Below are 16,389 nucleotides of genomic sequence, written 5' to 3'. Positions count from 1 at the left end.
TTTGGTCCAGAGACCTAGGAGTACAGAATCTTACCTGACCAGTCCTGCTTTCAGCCTGAGGCTTCTTGAGTATACAGACAGTTGCCAACTTAATGGTGGTTTGACTTAGGATTTTTCAACTTTGTGATGGTATGAAAACTGTATGCATTCTGTAGATGTACTTTGAATTTTGATCTTTTCCTGGGCTAGCAATACACGGTATGATACTCACTCCTGTTTGGCCATGTGACCACAAGGGTAAATTGCCAGTACATTAAACAGTGATTCTGTACCCATATAACCATTTATTTTTCACTGTCAGGATAGTTATTCAGTAACTTACATGAGCTATTCAACACTTCATTATCAAACAGGGTTTTAATGCAAAATTATCCAATATGATAATTTAGCCAACTGTAGGCTAATGTAAGTGTTTTGAGCACATTTAAGGTAGGTGTGGCTGAGCTATGTTTGGTAGGGTAGGTGCATTTAAATGCATTTCAGTTTATGGTATTTTCAATTTATGATGGGTTTATTGGGTTACAACCCTGTCTTCAGTCAAGACTATTAATGCAAAGAAGCAGCAAATCCGGTCAGCTGTTAACACTTTGTTGGTAGTTCTGGCTTTAGCTTCAGGCTCCAGGGAGCTTTGCTGGACCATTTGGAGAACTTTACCTAAGCCAAATTGGCCTCAGTAGCTTAGAACTAGAATAGGTAAATGCTTGTTTTTTCGTGCAGCAAAGCCAAAACCCCTGCCGACACCTTTTGCTTACCAGTGTGCCTACTGTGTGCCACATTCAGTGCTCATTTCTTTACATTTATTGCTTGGTTAGCCCTCAGAGCAACTCTGAGAGATAGGTATTTAAAGATGAGGAAGCTGAGTCTTTAAAAGCCTTAGTTAACTTCCTCAGGGTTATATAGGCAGGTGAAGTGAATAAGTATCCAGTATGACTTCTCATTTCTTGAACAAGTTTCTTAGATTTGGGGCCCCAAGAATGTATTACAGGTGTGCTAAGATGATGATCAGTTGATCCTGGGGGATGCCTACTGGGCTGGATGGGGGGGATCTTAGCTGACTAGAGTGTCTGTCTGAATAGATATGAACAGCCTAATCTTTTATACTGGTGTGCCATACAAATACTATATTCTGTGTATGTGCTGACATGAGGATGATAGAGAGGCACTGGCCTGCTCCACTGAGAGCCACAAGAGTCAGCAAGAGAGAGCATTTGCTCCCACTTCTTAGAGCCATCCTCCAGTCAGCCTTTCTGGCTACAGTAATATGCGCTAGTCAGTGGCAAGTGGGAAAGAGTGTTAAGAGAGTCTGGAAGGGAAACAAAGAAATGGTTGGAGCTCCCCCCCCCCCCCACCCCAGCGTGAGTGGGTCAGGACCTCATTTACGTAACAGGAACATGAGATTCCTAAAGGGAGTGCATGCACTTGACTTGCCTTTTAGGCCGTAATAAAATGTTCTTAGATCTTGAATATACTGTATTGGGGGGAGGAGTGGACTGACCTTTGAGAAAAGGTAACAAAACCTTTGGGCTCCCTCTAGAGGTCAACAGTGAGAAAGGCGCATCATAATGGGAAAAACCTGAACCTACAGCTAGCCTACATGAAAAAAGCTAGCAAGAAACTAGCATTTTATCGATGCAGTGTTTGGAAAAATATTTTCTTTGGGGGGTGGTTAGCTACCTTTGAGAAGAAATTTGGGTTAATCATAACTGTAATAAGCTATGTGGGGTCAGTCCTAATACTCAGTGTTTGCTGTATTTTAGGGTATATTGAACTAGTAAAGGAGAAAAGGTCTTGAAAATAAATAGATTGTGTACAAACAAAAGAGCATGCTTCTTAATGGGAGCTCTAAGAGTTGAAGCAAACCGGATGAAAATGAGAATGAATTTCTGTGCTAACAGAACGTTCTGACAGCAGGCCTTGACTTTAGCAGAGCTAAACGTGATCACTATACCCGCTGTGTTCTTCCCCCACCTCCCCAGCTTCTGAAAAGAAGAGAGCCGTGAGTACTAGAAGGTTGATAGGCCGAAGTCCAAATTGCAGGTGTATGTTAAAACCTAAGAAAGCTAACATACAATTTACGTTTTAGAACCTCAGCTGACCAAATGAAAAATCTATTTCAAGACAGAAATCTTAGTTCTGGTCAGATACTCCGTGGATGAGAATTTAGTTACATTGCTGACCTTTACCGAATGTACTCCTCTTGTTCTCAGTATGGTTTATTCTTCTCTTCAGAACTCATACATAGTTAGTATGTAACTATAGAATGAAAAAGTTAGAAGTCATGTTCAGTTTGTGGTGATATTAAGAATATGTGAAAATTACACATTTTTAAAAAGTTCCTAAAGTGCTCAAAAAAAAAAAAAAAAACAAAAAAAACAAGGGTGGGAGCATCCCATAAAGGGATGCAGGAGCCTGCCTGAAAGAGCTTTCAATGACCAAATCTGGAATAATTTGAACAATACAATAAATGACATAGTAAGAGTATCACCCAGAGTATGAAATAAATAAATATGAATTCATATAGATAACTAAATAAGTAAGTGGAGGAGAGGAGACAAATTTCCCCAACCGAAGAATTTCAAGTAATTTATGTAGCTACTACTCAAAGGGGTGGGGATTAACCCCCAGTCCTTACATGTGGGCTGCACTTAATGACTTCCCACCTTATGGGGGGAGGGGACACTTTATAGTGGAGAAACCTGGCAGTCATCAGTAAATAATACTGTTAAAATGTACCCTTGCTTGATGGGATAAGAATGACAATGCACCTCTGTGGTCTTCCTGCCAGTAAGCCATAATAGCAAGTGTGGCCATGAGAAGAACAGTCTCAAATTTAGGGACATACTTTAAAACACCTGGCCAGTACTCCTCAGAATTGTCACGGACATCCAAAACAAGAGAAGTCTGAGAAACTGTCACAGACCAGAGGAAACTAGAGACAAGAGGACTAAATGTAATGTGGGATCGTGGAACTGAAAAAGGACACTAGAGAAAGTGACTGCAATCTGAATGACGTGTGGAGTTCAGTTAATATTCCAGTGTTGTTCTTCAGTTGTGACAAATAAACCATAGCAAATGTAAGATGCCAGCAAATCAGGAAGGACCTAGGTGAAGGTATATGGGAACTGTCTTTGGGACTCTTCCATAATTCTAAAATTATGCTAAAGTTAATTTATGGAAAACAAAGATTCAGCTTGGTTAACTTTTGTGCTGTGTAACTTTGGTTCAGTGATGTTTGAAAAACCATCCTGTGTCTTGAAATAGGGGAATTTCTCTCTTACGTGTCTATGCATTATCACTTGGAGTTAAGTAGCATGTGACTTTTGTGTGTGTGACTTTAAAAGCGAGAAAGGCCTCATCTCAAAAGAGTGAGTAGTGATCAGTGAGTGACTCAAGAATCTCTAGTATCATGGTTAACTGCTCTAGCAGTGATGGGAGTTGAACAGAGCAGAATCATGCTACATACACGGCCTCAGTTCTGTTCTGATTTCACCATTGATTGGCTTACAAGTTACAGAAAGTAACTTGTGTTAAATCAGTGTTGATGATGAATTCCAGGTTGCAAAGAAATGAATCTGAGATCCATTTTGTCTCAGTGCAGTCTGGACTAGTGGACTGACAGAGATACATGTATGGTCATGGGTGGAGTTACTTAGCATTTGCAGATGTGTTGTCCTTTCAGGTCTTAAAATTTTCCATATTCCAAGTTGTTTGATAAAAGCACATTATTTTTCTCCAGCCATTTTTTATTCTGTTTTCTTCCTCTCCTATATGTGTTAAGTATTTGAATACATGTTGTATATGCTCTGTGTAAGATAAATCCTCTGAAAAGAAAAATCATCTTTCGGTGTTTCTTTGCAAATGAAATTTCTTTGCAAATTTTGAAGTTCATAAATGACTTACTCACGATCGAATTATATCTTATAGTATGGTTGAGACTACGTCTCCAGGGGTCTTTTACTTCTTGCCTAATGGTTAATGAAGGGCCAAGGGAAAAGAGTAGAAAGGGAGGAGTATTGAAGGAAAATTAATGCAAAATGTGAAAGGATATTAGCAGAATAAGAACATTGGATGTTTCCCTTATATTCTCTAACACTTTAGATTACTGAAGATATTAGTGAACATCTTTATACATTTTTTAAATTGTTGGATTATTTCAGTAGGATAACTTCTGGAACCTGACATAAAGTTCCAAGAGAATCAGTGCTTTGTGGCTGTGTATACAGATTACGAAATAGTTTTCCAAAATAACCAGATACACTTCTCTCTACAATGTAAGTAGAACAGTTTATATTTTTTCTCTTGTTTGGTAGAAAATGGTGTCTTATTTAAAAATTAACTTACTTTTGAGTGGATATTTTCTTAGATTTTACTGCTATTGCTCTTCTGTGAATTGTCTTACCATGTTGTATATTAACTGTTTTTGGAAATACAAGTATTTTTTTCCTAGTCCACTTGTCTTTAGTTATTCCGTAAAATCACATTTTCTTTTATTACATCTATATTGATTATCTCTGGTGTATTTCCACCCCTCTAAAGATCTGATCCAAAATTTTTTTTTCCTGATGGGCCACATACAGAAGGGCTAAAGGATGGGGGTAGGAAGGGCGATATTTCAAGCAAGGCAGACAAGACATCCAAGCTAAAGGAGGCATAAGAGTGAGCATAAGTATAAATGTGGAAGCTGTATGTAAAACGTCATGTTTTCTAGAGAATTTGGCTAGTGCTATGGAACTAGAAAGGAAGATGGTATATTCAGGGGAAAGGTTCATATTGTTCTTATACTTTGCAAACAGTGAAATTCACCCTTTTTAGCGTACAGTTCTTCAAGGTTTGATTAAAAAATACACACACACACACACACACACACACACACACACACACACAGAGATGGGGTGCCTGCGTGGTTGAGACTCCGACTCTTGGTTCCAACTCAGGTAGTGATCTCAGAGTGGTGAGATCGAGCCCTTTGTTGGGCTCTAGGCTCAGCGCGGAGTCTGGTGAACACCCCCCTTGTTTTCACTCTCCCCCTCCACCTTGCAAGCATGTGCACTTGTGTGTGCATGTGTTCTCTCTTCTCTCTCTTTCTAAAATGAATAAAAATAAATCTTAAAAAAAAAAAAAAACCAAACAGACATATAGTTACTACCAAGATGAAAAGCAGTTGGATCATTCCAAGAGGTTTCATGTCCCTTTGTACTCAACCTCTACCCCATTCTTAAGCACTGATCTGTTTTCTGTCCCTCTAATTGTACCTTTTCCAGAATGTCAGATAAATAGAATTATGTAGTATGTAACCTTTTAATCTGGTTCCTTTAACTTTAGCACAATGCATTTTGAGTTTAATTATATTATTGCTTGTATCGGTAGTTGCTTTTTATTGCTGAGTGTTACTTCATTGTATGGTTATATTGTATTCTCTTTATTTCCCAGTTGAGGGTCATTTTGGATTGCGTCCGGGTTTTCGTGATTTTGTCCAGTTTCTTGTTCTTCATCCAGTAAAGCTGCATAAACGTTTGCATCCAGATTTTTATGTGACCATAGGTTTTTGTTTCATTTGGTTATCTAGTATTGCAATTGCTAGGTCACATGGTGTTTTAACTTCATAGACTGCCAGACTTGTTCTCCTTTTCCCCAAAGTGGGTGAGCCGTTCCCATCAGCTGTATGTGAGAGTTTCTGTTGCTCAGTATTGGCACTAGGCATTGTCATCTTTTTTCTTTTTTAAATTTTAGTCATTCAGATGGTGTGTAGTGGTCTCTCATTTCTTTCTTTCTTTTTTTTTTTTTTTAAAGCTTGTAGAGATTCATCTTTTGTCAGTTTTCAGGTTACTATGTATTAACCTGGTCTTCCTGTCTGAGCTTTGAAAACAAATTCCATAATGCTCATTGTTTTATTTAGGCACAAGTAAGATCAATATGCTTTGTTATTTTTTTAAACTCAGTGATACAATGTAGACAACATTCTTAATACAAATAGATACTACTGTTTTGGACTGAGAATGTGAGGTATACATGGACAAACTCTGGAGGGATATATACTAATATAATAGGTTCTCTCAGAAGTGGTGTTAAGAGTGATGATTGTCTTTTTTATAAAGCAGTTTGTGTGATTAAAACAGAGTAAAGTTATTATAATTCCATTACAGATTTTACAGAAATCACAGTGTGTATATAAATAGATCAGATAAATATTTTATAATTTCACAAGTTTGCTGAAAGACTATTTAGCTTTCACCTATGATCATCTCTTAGTAGCAGGATATCATTTTTTTTATTCTTTCAGTTTTTTTTTTTAAAGTTAAAGTGATCGCTTTTTTTTCTTTTCTTGCTTTTTTTTCTTTTTTCTTTCTTTTTTTTTTTTTTACAAAGACACTTGTCTTAAATATTTGTCTTAAATATTTACATACTTAGGTTCCTAAAAGTCTTTTTTATGTATTTTTATTATAGTACTGATTTTTATCTTTTGCCTTAGAATTGTAAGATTACCAAGTGGTTAGTTAGAACCAGTGGTTCTTAATCTTTAGTTAATTTTATTGTGGTTAGAGAATGTCTTTAAATTTGTAATTAGAATTCTTTAAGGGACTGACTGTGGCTCAGTGGATGAGTTTTTAAAAATTGCATAGTTCTTTGGAAGTTATTAATTTTTTATATTAGTATAAAGTTCTCTGCAAGTGTGTATCATTTACATCTTCCAGGTATGTACACGTTCTCCCCTTGTTCTTCAAATCTGTCAGGCATGGAGAAGCATGTCATTCTTACACTGTAGTTTAAATTTTTGTCAAATCTTTATCTGCTCCTTCCTTTCTGATGACCTTGAATTACATATAGTAAAAATCTCTGGGTGTAAAGATTCATGACTGTTAACATCTCTACCATGCTTTTTTTTTTTTGTCCTGTTTAATTCTTTTTTACTTTAACCATGATTGGAGGCATTATTGGCATTTACTAGGCATGGGCCAAGTGTGTTAGCTATTCGGCAGCTTGCAGGACAGTCTTGAACAAGGAGAAATTGTCCTCGTCTCCATGACTTAGAATATTCTGTCAAAAAGTTCATGGTGCTGAAGAAAAAATCGCTTACTCTGAGCCTAAAATACAACTTTCTATTAATCAGCTATTTTTTTAGTTAAACATGGGTTTAATGTACATACTGAGGTTTACTGTGTATATCAAGGGAATATTGTGCTTTGAAATATTAGAAATTTTTAAAGATTTATTCTAGAAAGAGTGAGCTGGGAGGAAGGGCAGAGTCCGAAGCACAGAGCCCTATGCACTGCTCAATTCCAGGTCCCTGAGATCACGACCTAAGCCAAAACCGAGAGTTATACCCAACTGCACCACCCAGGCACCCCTGAAATACTAGAATTTTACGAAGAATTCTCCATGATTTTGCAAAGGCACATCCCCAATGCAGGCCATTGATAGTTTTTGAGTTATCACTGTTATATACCTGTATTAAGTCTACATTTATAACTGATCTCTTATAGTTGTTATTCTACATGTAGTGTCCTCATGCTTGAACATTTATATAGTGGTCTTAAAAAAAAAAAAATATATATATATATATATATATATATATTTATTTATTTATTTCCCACTTTTTTTCTGGGACTGCAATGTCCCATATGGTAGATAACTGTATCCCACAGGTCAGGTCTTTGTTCTTTTTTCCTGCTTTGCTCCTGCCTTTTTAAAATTTTCCCTCCCCTATTGCTAGCCCTTCAAATTCTTGATCTTTTCTACTTCAGTATTAATGTCATCCAGTGTAATTTTCATTTTTAGGTTTTCCTTCTTTGTCTTTCATAGTTCTCAACATATTGATAATTCTATGTTCTGGAGCATATTTACAACAGCTATTTTAAGGTTCTTGTCTGCTGAGACCTTTATTCCATCCTTTTTGTCATTTCTGGTTCTGTTGGTTTATTTTTCTTCTGGTTATGAGTCACTTATTCGTACTACTTTACATTCTGGTGATTTGGGGTTGGATGCCAAACATTGTCAGTTTACATTGTTGAGCGTTGGATTTTGTTCTAGCACATTGTTACTTGAGGTAAATTTGGTTGTTTTAACGTTTACTTTTAGCTTTGTTAGGACAGATTTCCATCCTTAGTGCTGATTTAGTCCCACTTCTAAGGGGATGCTCTTCTGAAGACTTTACCTGGTGCCTCATTAATTGTGAGGTTTCTTTATTCCAGCTGGTAGGGATCCATAACAATCCTGAGCCCTCACTAGCTTTCTAGTGGCTCTTCCCTAGGCCATATGGAATGCTCAGATGGGTATTCAGTTAAGGATCCTAAGTTTCTTTTCTAAATCCCTCCAACGTTCTTTTGGTACTCCCCCACGAATTGCAGCTGATTCTGCTTTCTCTGATCCCCAGGTTCAGTTACCACAACTGAGAGTCCTGGTCTGTATTTGAATTCTTTCTGTCTGACTACATTGTCCAAAAGTAAAGGGGATTAAATATATGACTCCATTTCTTTGTCTTGTCTAACAGTTCATAGTCCACGGTATTTTGTTCCGTTTTCTAGTCCTTCCAGCAGGAGGATCCATCCAGATTGTCTTATTTTCTTTCCCTCGTGGCCAGAAGCAGAAGACCCATCCTAACCCTCTTCCTCACCCTCACCCACCTCAGAACTAATAATTATTTCCTCACCTAATACATAGCAATTATTGTTTATTACTACCATGTATATATATACCATAAGTTAGTTTTCCCTTGTTTTTTTGTTGAGAATGTTGTATTTCTGTACTTTGTTTATTTTACAACTTAAGAAATAGAGAAGGTAGGTAACAAGAAGGAAATGTTATGTCTGATGAAATCAAAACAGATCAATAATACTGCAGTTGTCACTCTTAACCTCCACCAACTACCTACCACTCTGCTCCCAAACAAAAGCAGTTATTGTGCTTTCTTAGAATGAAATTTGGCTACTGACAGTTTAGAAGGAAAATTGTTGGAAGAAATGAGTTCCATTTTATATAATACATTATAAATTGTTGGTTTTTACTAACAGTATAGAAGATTTGACAGTAAAGGTAAAAAACATTGTGGATATTAAGTTTTCTTACTAAAAATTTGATTGTGCCTTGTAGTGATGTCTTTATATTGCTTGGAATTCAGTCTCTGCCTAAAATTACTGTGTGACTTAGTGCACAGGAGGGCAGTTGAAAGGGAGTACTTTCTTTTTATTAATAACTATATTAGAACGTTCTTTTATAAGATTAACATAGGCAGTTTTTTCATTGTAAAATAACATTTTTATTGCCCCTAGGCAGTATCTTTCTTTTTTCTTTAAATGAGGAAGTTTTTGTTCTTTGAGTTTTGTTTGTTGCTATTGGTTTGGGAGAACATAGCCTAGTTGATGTGTTACACTGAGCCATCCCTTGAAATTTAGTAGTGTGACTCTTTAACAGTGAGGTTAATGTCTTTGCTTTTATTTATTTATTTATTTATTTATTTATTTATTTAAAAAGATTTTTATTTATTTATTTGATAGAGAGAGATCACAAGTAGGCAGAGAGGCAGGCAGAGAGAGAGGGGGAAGCAGGCTCCCCGCTGAGCAGGGAGCCCAACGTGGGGCTCGATCCCAGGACCCTGAGATCATGACCTGAGCTGAAGGCAGAGGCTTAAACCACTGAGCCACCCAGGTTCCCCATGTCTTTGCTTTTAAAAGCATGTTATAGTTACTTTAATCTCTGAAGTGTTCTCAAGTTTTTGTTAATAGTTTGTTTAAAAACTAGTATCCAGGAATCTAAATTTTCATGAAACACATTTGTATTTTCATCTGCTGCTCCTTGGGGCAGCAGTCCATGTTTTGTAAGATAGTTTTATTTTACCCATAGCTCATTGTTTAAAGTTTCAAAATTATCTTCGGTCCGGCATTCTTGGCTTTGTAATAAAAGTCAGGGTCTACGCTGTAATGTTTTAGACTTTCATTGTCCAGTGTGGGAGTCAGTTGTGGCTTCTGATGACAGTATTAAACAGTGCAGATATAAGACACTTACATTGTAACACAGTTTTGTAAATAACCCTGTTGTGGACTTACAGATCGCCTCTATTTTTTAAAAATGGTATGGAACATTAAAAGGATTATTTTCTAGGATTGAATTTATTATAATTTTCCAAAAACTGATAACCTGTATTTGGTCAACATCGCCGATATATAGTGTGATATGGGAACACTCTTTAGAGCCATGCTTCTTCCTCACCTTTTGTGCATCATGGTACCCCTAAAAGGCAGTTGTGTCAGTATGACATGCTGAGGTAAAAAGGCTGTTCAGATGGGAGGTTAACAGATTTGGGTGCTTTGCAGTATCCAGTCAAACTCATAACTCATCTTAGCACACCAGTATGCCATGGCCTGTGCAGTTCAAAGCTCAGTTTCATAGTGTTCTTCATAAGTGATGTTTTGGCAGCATTTGATTTTGTTCTTCCTTTTATTCCTCCTTTTCATAGTCCTATTTTCAGTGAGACCCTGTGAGATCTTGGCATTTCATGAATCAAAAAAACCTTAAAAAGCATCATCCACAGACTTGGGGAGATTTAATAGGTGCTTGTGTATATTAGATGGTTATTATGCTGATACATGTGGCTTAGCATCCAGAAATCATGGTATTTCTTTTCTTTTTGGGGGAAGGGATGAAGGAATGCCATTGGCACATCCCATCATACAAACCAGAAAAATACTTACCTGGAGTATGGCTGTATTAAATACATGAAGTATAAAAATCACAGCAAGGAGTCTTCAAGTCTTCAGTTGCTCTGCACTGTTTAAGCAGTGATTTGGTTGGCTATTTCTGAAAATTTCTCTTTGTTCGTTGGCTTTTGGCAAGATGGATAATAACAAACACCAGTATTTTAAGAATATCTGTAAATTGAGAAAGTTGTATGCCTTTCACCCATCGTTTCTCTTCCTTCCAAAAGGATTTAAAGTAGGTTGACTTCTGTGGTGTATAGTATCTTTATCTTTAGTTCCTGCCCTTCCCTAATGTTCATTGTCTTTCGATTCTTAGGCCAGTTATTAATTTTTTATAGGATTTCCCAGCCTATCAAGTGTGCCTATTAAAATTTTTTGTACCCTTGCTGCAGAGGTGTTTCTGCATGTTATAAATGTTTATAAATGTTATAAACATTTATAACATCACTTTACTTTGGCATTCTAGCTGTTACAAAATAACCATTCCTGGGATGAGTGACCATTGTGAGAACAAATTTTTTTTTTCTTTTTCAAATTTTTATTTAAATTTTAGTTAGTTAACATATGTAAGAACAGATGTCTTATTATTCTTGTTGCAGCTTGCACTAAAATACTTTTTTTCTCAGTCTTTTTCTATTCTTCTCTCCCTCCTCTACACCCCCCCCCCCCCCGGCTCTCTGTTACATGTGCATAGACACAGAACTACACACCTCACTTTGCTTTCCCTCCCTATCTCATAATTCAGTGACTGCATTATAACTTGCTTCATGGACCAATACTGTCTTAAATTTTTTGTATATTTTTTTTTATTTGACAGAGAGCGAGTGAGGGAACACAAGTAGGGGGAATGAGAGAGGGAGAAGCAGGCTTCCCACTAAGCGGGGAGCCTGATGTGGGGCTCAATCCCAGGACACTGGGATCATGACCTGAGCCGAAGGCAGATGCTTAACAACTGAGCCACCTAGGTGCCCCCAGTAGTGTCTTTATAACCTAGGGGTAGTGTATTAAAGACTGCTTTATTACTTGATCCCTGTTCCGTCTTCTAAGGATTATTTAGATGTGGATTTCCCATCACCACCATCCCCATTCCACATCTTTCTTCAGCCCTTTTTACTATAACAACCTCCTTTCTGACTGATCATCTCTCGATTTTTTTTCCTGTCCGGGTCCTCCAAGGAGGTTCATTGGAAATAGAGCCCATCTTGCAGAATACCTATCCCTTCTGCTTTTCACTACTCAGCAGGGAAGTGGTCAGGCTCGTCATACCATCATCATTGACATGTATTAAGGTATAGCCATGACAGCTCATCTACTAAACAAGCAGTTGTGATTTAAGTGAATGCAACAATTTGTACCCGGAAAAAAGATGAAATAATGTAAATACTGAGCAAATCCTGCCTGTTATTGGTTAGATGAACAGAAAAATGAATCTGGTGTTAGGTGTGAGCATTTTACCAAGTCAAGAGTTTTAGAGTTTATTTGATGCAGCATGACTTTTTATATTCAAACTAAGTAGATCATTTGGTGCCGTTACCCAAAGAGACCATAAACTAGCAGGGCATTAGGGGAAATTGGCTGAGTTGGACTGACAGCAGAAGGAATTTATGCTTGTCTGAGGGCCTTGAATTTATTTATTTATTTATTTATTTATTTGACACAGAGAGATCATGCCCTGAACTGAGGGCAGAGGCTTAACCTGCTGAGCCACCCAGAAGCCCCTGAGGGGTTTGAATTTAAAGATAATTTTTTTATGTATGATTTTTACCTTATTCCCCAATTTTAGAACCTAATCTTCAAATAAGTGAGTCCATATATTCTGTCTCATATTGTTAGCGTCTACTTACTTTCTGTCTCAAACTGTATTGTAATGTACTTGAAGTGAGGAGACTTTGTTTTTAGTCATTTAACATATTCAGTACAGAAGTAAGTACAGTACACAGCACCAAATAGAACAGCTTTAATGTTTGATTTCTTTCTTTCTTTCTTTCTTTTTTTTTTTTTTTTAAAGATTTTATTTATTTATTTGACAGAGATCATAAGTAGGCAGAGAGGCAGGCAGAGAGAGGAGGGGAAGCAGGATCCCCGCCGAGCAGAGAGCCCGAGCTCTCTGCTCCATCTCAGGATGCTGGGATCATGGCCTGAGCTCAAGGCAGAGGCTTTAACCCACTGAGCCACCCAGGTGCCCCTAATGTTTGATTTCTTAATTTATCCCATTGCTTGTGCAGTAGTGTGTTGCTCAGTATTTACATATTAAATATTTAATATTTACAGTGTAGCTTTTCCAACATTATTTTATTGTTGATCTTTAGTTTTTTTTACCATTGTGATGGGAAAATACACTTGGTGTGATTTCAGTCTTAAATTTGGTATTTGTTAGGTTTCTCTTTATGTGATTTAATCAGGAGATTCTCTGTACTTGAAGAAAATATGTATTCTGCTTTTCTTGTGAATGTTTTATATGTGTATTTTAGAATCATGTATTCTGAAGTATGCTTCAAGAAAAAATGTTCTTGTTGAAAAAGAAAAAAATAATTTAACTAAGGGTATTCATTTAAAATAAATCCTGTCAGAGGTGAGGTGAGTGGGGGATGGGTGAAGCAGGTGAAGGGGATTGATAGTAAATTTAATCATGATGAGCACTGAATATAGAATTGTTGAATCATATTGTACACCTGAAACTAATACAACACTATATGTTAACTATGCTAGAACTAAAATAAAAGACTTAGTAAAATATAGAATGGCTTTAAAAAATATTTACATGTGTTGTTTGGCTTTACAGAGTAGTGCAGTATATTCAGTTTACACCTTTACATTACTTACATATGCAAACACCAAACTTAATCTTTCCTCCTGATACCACTGACCATGAGAGGCTTCTGGAATAAGGTTTTTAACCTGGAGGTGGGGTGCTGTCCATGCCTTCTGAAAGGTATATGCAGATTTTTGTGCACACTTAAAACATACGCCGTTACATGCTGTGTAACTTTCAGTAGATTCTCAAGAGTGTTCCAAAAAGGTAAGGTGTCTTGGACCTAGGCAACGGAGAAAGCAAAGAAAGCTTTCCAAAATCAAACTGGTCTTGGAAAAATCACTAAAAAGAAAACGATAAAATGCAGTGTTGTACGGATTATTGATAAAGATATGTTAGTAATTTTAAAAATTTAAGGTAGACAGCATTCTTTATTATATCAAGTCAGCATCCTTAAATTCTTACAATGAGCCTGTATAGACCAGAAAATGACTCTTCTCTTGTAGGACGTTTACTTACTTCAAGTGCATATGACATAGTCTTTAGTAATTTGGCTTAATACTTTGTAGTGAAGAACTTGTTAGTAACAGTGGTAAGTTTTACAGAGTAGTTGCTTTATCTTAATGCCTAATTCTGCAACTTGGATTTTTTTTTTTTTTTCTTAGCAAAATGGCTCTAGTGTCAAAAAGCAAGTGAAAAACCCTTTAATTTTATTTGAAGTTACTGTGCAACTAGCACTGACTTCAGGTATAACATGACTGATTCTACTAGCCTTTGTGTTGCCACAAGAGCTGTGCAATATTGAAGGTGCAGTGGTGCATTGCATTTCTGCTATATGTGTGTTCTGTTTGCAGACTTTTGTTTGAGAGGCCATAATTTGAGTTAATAATTTTACTATTCTATCTGAAATCATTTTTACATTTAAAATTTTCCCCCATTTCAGTTATATCTGCTTTAATTTTGTAGGTTTCTTTTGGGTTTGCATAAAGAACTTTATCAGAAGTATATAAGAAAGAAAATTAACAGAATTATTAATGGTTAATGATGCAATCAAAATGTTTCACAAATTGTTGTTTTAGTGAAGTACCAGTAACCCACTAGTATTTAAGTTATTTATTACTCCTGTTCTTATTAAAATATTCTCATATTTATTCTGGAGAGAGTGTTTCTTTGGAGAACCAAAATGTTCATGAGAGAACCTTAGAATTACTTATTTCTGATGATGGTTTGATCTATATGGAACATGTTAGGGAAAACATGCTAAGTTCTGGAATTGTAATAAGTTGGGAAGGAAAAACTAACATTTTCTCTTTGTTTTTGTTTCAATTATACAGCAGATATAATTTCTACAGTAGAATTTAATCATTCTGGAGAATTACTAGCAACAGGAGATAAAGGTGGTAGAGTTGTCATCTTTCAACAGGAGCAGGAGGTAAGTGTTTAAAGTTTAATATCTAAATTTCAGTTTGCTCTTGGGGCTAGAACTTGTGTTGCACTGAAGTATCTCATTGAAGGATGTTGGCTTTTTTTTCTTTTAAAGAAGTACCTGTTTATTCAAGCAGAATATCTTAACTGATAGATAGCTCTGCTTTTCTTAGCTTTGTGTGTGTGTGTGTGTGTGTTTGTGTGTGGTTTTGATTTAAAAACACAGCACTTGAATTGTTAGAAGATTTGGTTAGAGAAAGGAGTGGGAAGTGGTGGAATTAATCCCAAGAGTTGAACTGGTTTTGAAGCCTTGGTCCCCCCCCTCCCCCCAAACTCCGTAAAGCAAAATTGGTTTGTTGTCTTCTCAGTGCCTAGTTTGCTTTGTGTAATTGGGGGTGGGAGGCTAGTTAAAAGGAAAAGCTGCTCACTTATTTTGATATCAGTTCATACTAATACTATTAGTGATTTAAATCGGTTTTAAATGACAATTGCATGTATACCTATGTAATGTAATTTACCCTTTTTAAGATGAGTTGATTTGAAAATTGTTTCCTTTTCTCTTTGAAGAAAGGAATTTCTCATTGAAGACTCTTGAGATTAAAGTGAGTTTTAAATTTTGTTTTGGGTATAGCTTAGGCACACTTCTAAATCTAATTGACAGGATTTCTCACTAAAATTTTATGCTGAACAGAATTTGTCACACTAGATTTTCCCTTGCTCTTTCCCTCCAGTTATAGATCAAAGTTTAAACCTTATTTAAAATCATTCGCTTTGAAACATACTGTCCCTGTCTATAGATCCAAAGAGGGTTAAAATAATGTGCATAAATTGCAAGGGTTTACAAATAGATGTCTAAATCATAACAGAGAGTTAGGTTTTAAAGGATTGTGAAGTTCCTTAAATAAGCAAAGAATCTAGTAATAATACTACTACTTTGCACTTCTATAGCGCCTTTGACCTGAGGATCTCAAAGTGCTTTACAAACACTAATGAATTAATCCTCACAACACCCCAGTGAGGTAGGTAATTTAATTTTAAAAGAAATGATTAATAGTGTCTGATTAGAAGATGCACAAACACTAAATATGTCTCCTTTTATTATTTTTTTGGTTGGAAGACAAGATGAAAAGACTCAAGCTTTTCTTGTCAGAGACTGTTCTTGTGGGAAGTGGGGTTGGGGGGGCAAAATCAATTTTCTGTTCCTGTTTCAAGCAACTAAAATCTTGACCATAGGATCTTGAAATACATAGAGTTGAAATGGAACCTTACAGATCATTACGGTTTCCCTTTCTTTACAAGTGAGAATGTCAAGATACTAAGAGATCACTTGATTAGTGGCAGAAATAACAACTAGAACCCCAAACTTCTGACATGTAATCCTTTCAGTATTCTTCAGTGTCTTTCATGTTAGATAACCAAAAAATGAATGTTAATTTTGTTACTCAGAATTTTTTTTTTAAAGATTTTATTTATTTATTTGACAGAGAGAGAGAGAGAGAGAGAGAGATGAGGAAGCAGGCT

General features: G+C 36.3%; 1 protein-coding gene across 5 annotated transcripts in view; it reads left to right on the top strand.

Annotated features, from left to right (window-relative positions):
- The window catches only part of PPP2R2A (protein phosphatase 2 regulatory subunit Balpha), an 89,734-nt gene that overhangs the window by 40,511 nt on the left and 32,834 nt on the right, over positions 1-16,389 (top strand). For 3 of the 5 annotated variants that reach the window (XR_014307907.1, XM_082750549.1, XM_082750550.1), the window contains one exon: positions 14,778-14,875. Coding sequence is in view for 2 of the 5 variants with exons in the window: in XM_082750549.1 (XP_082606675.1) it covers positions 14,778-14,875 (98 nt within the window). In the remaining 3 variants the exon portion in view is untranslated. Of the gene's footprint in view, positions 1-4,165; positions 4,272-14,777; positions 14,876-15,816; positions 15,888-16,389 lie in introns of those variants that run through there. The other 2 variants (XM_082750551.1, XM_082750552.1) reach the window with 2 other exon arrangements.

The sequence above is a fragment of the Mustela nivalis genome (genome assembly GCF_964662115.1).
Source record: "Mustela nivalis genome assembly, contig: HAP1_SCAFFOLD_1268, whole genome shotgun sequence".
NCBI classification, from domain to species: Eukaryota; Metazoa; Chordata; class Mammalia; order Carnivora; family Mustelidae; genus Mustela; species Mustela nivalis.
Note: the sequence above shows the minus strand (reverse complement) of the source record. Positions and strands in the feature narration are given on the sequence as shown.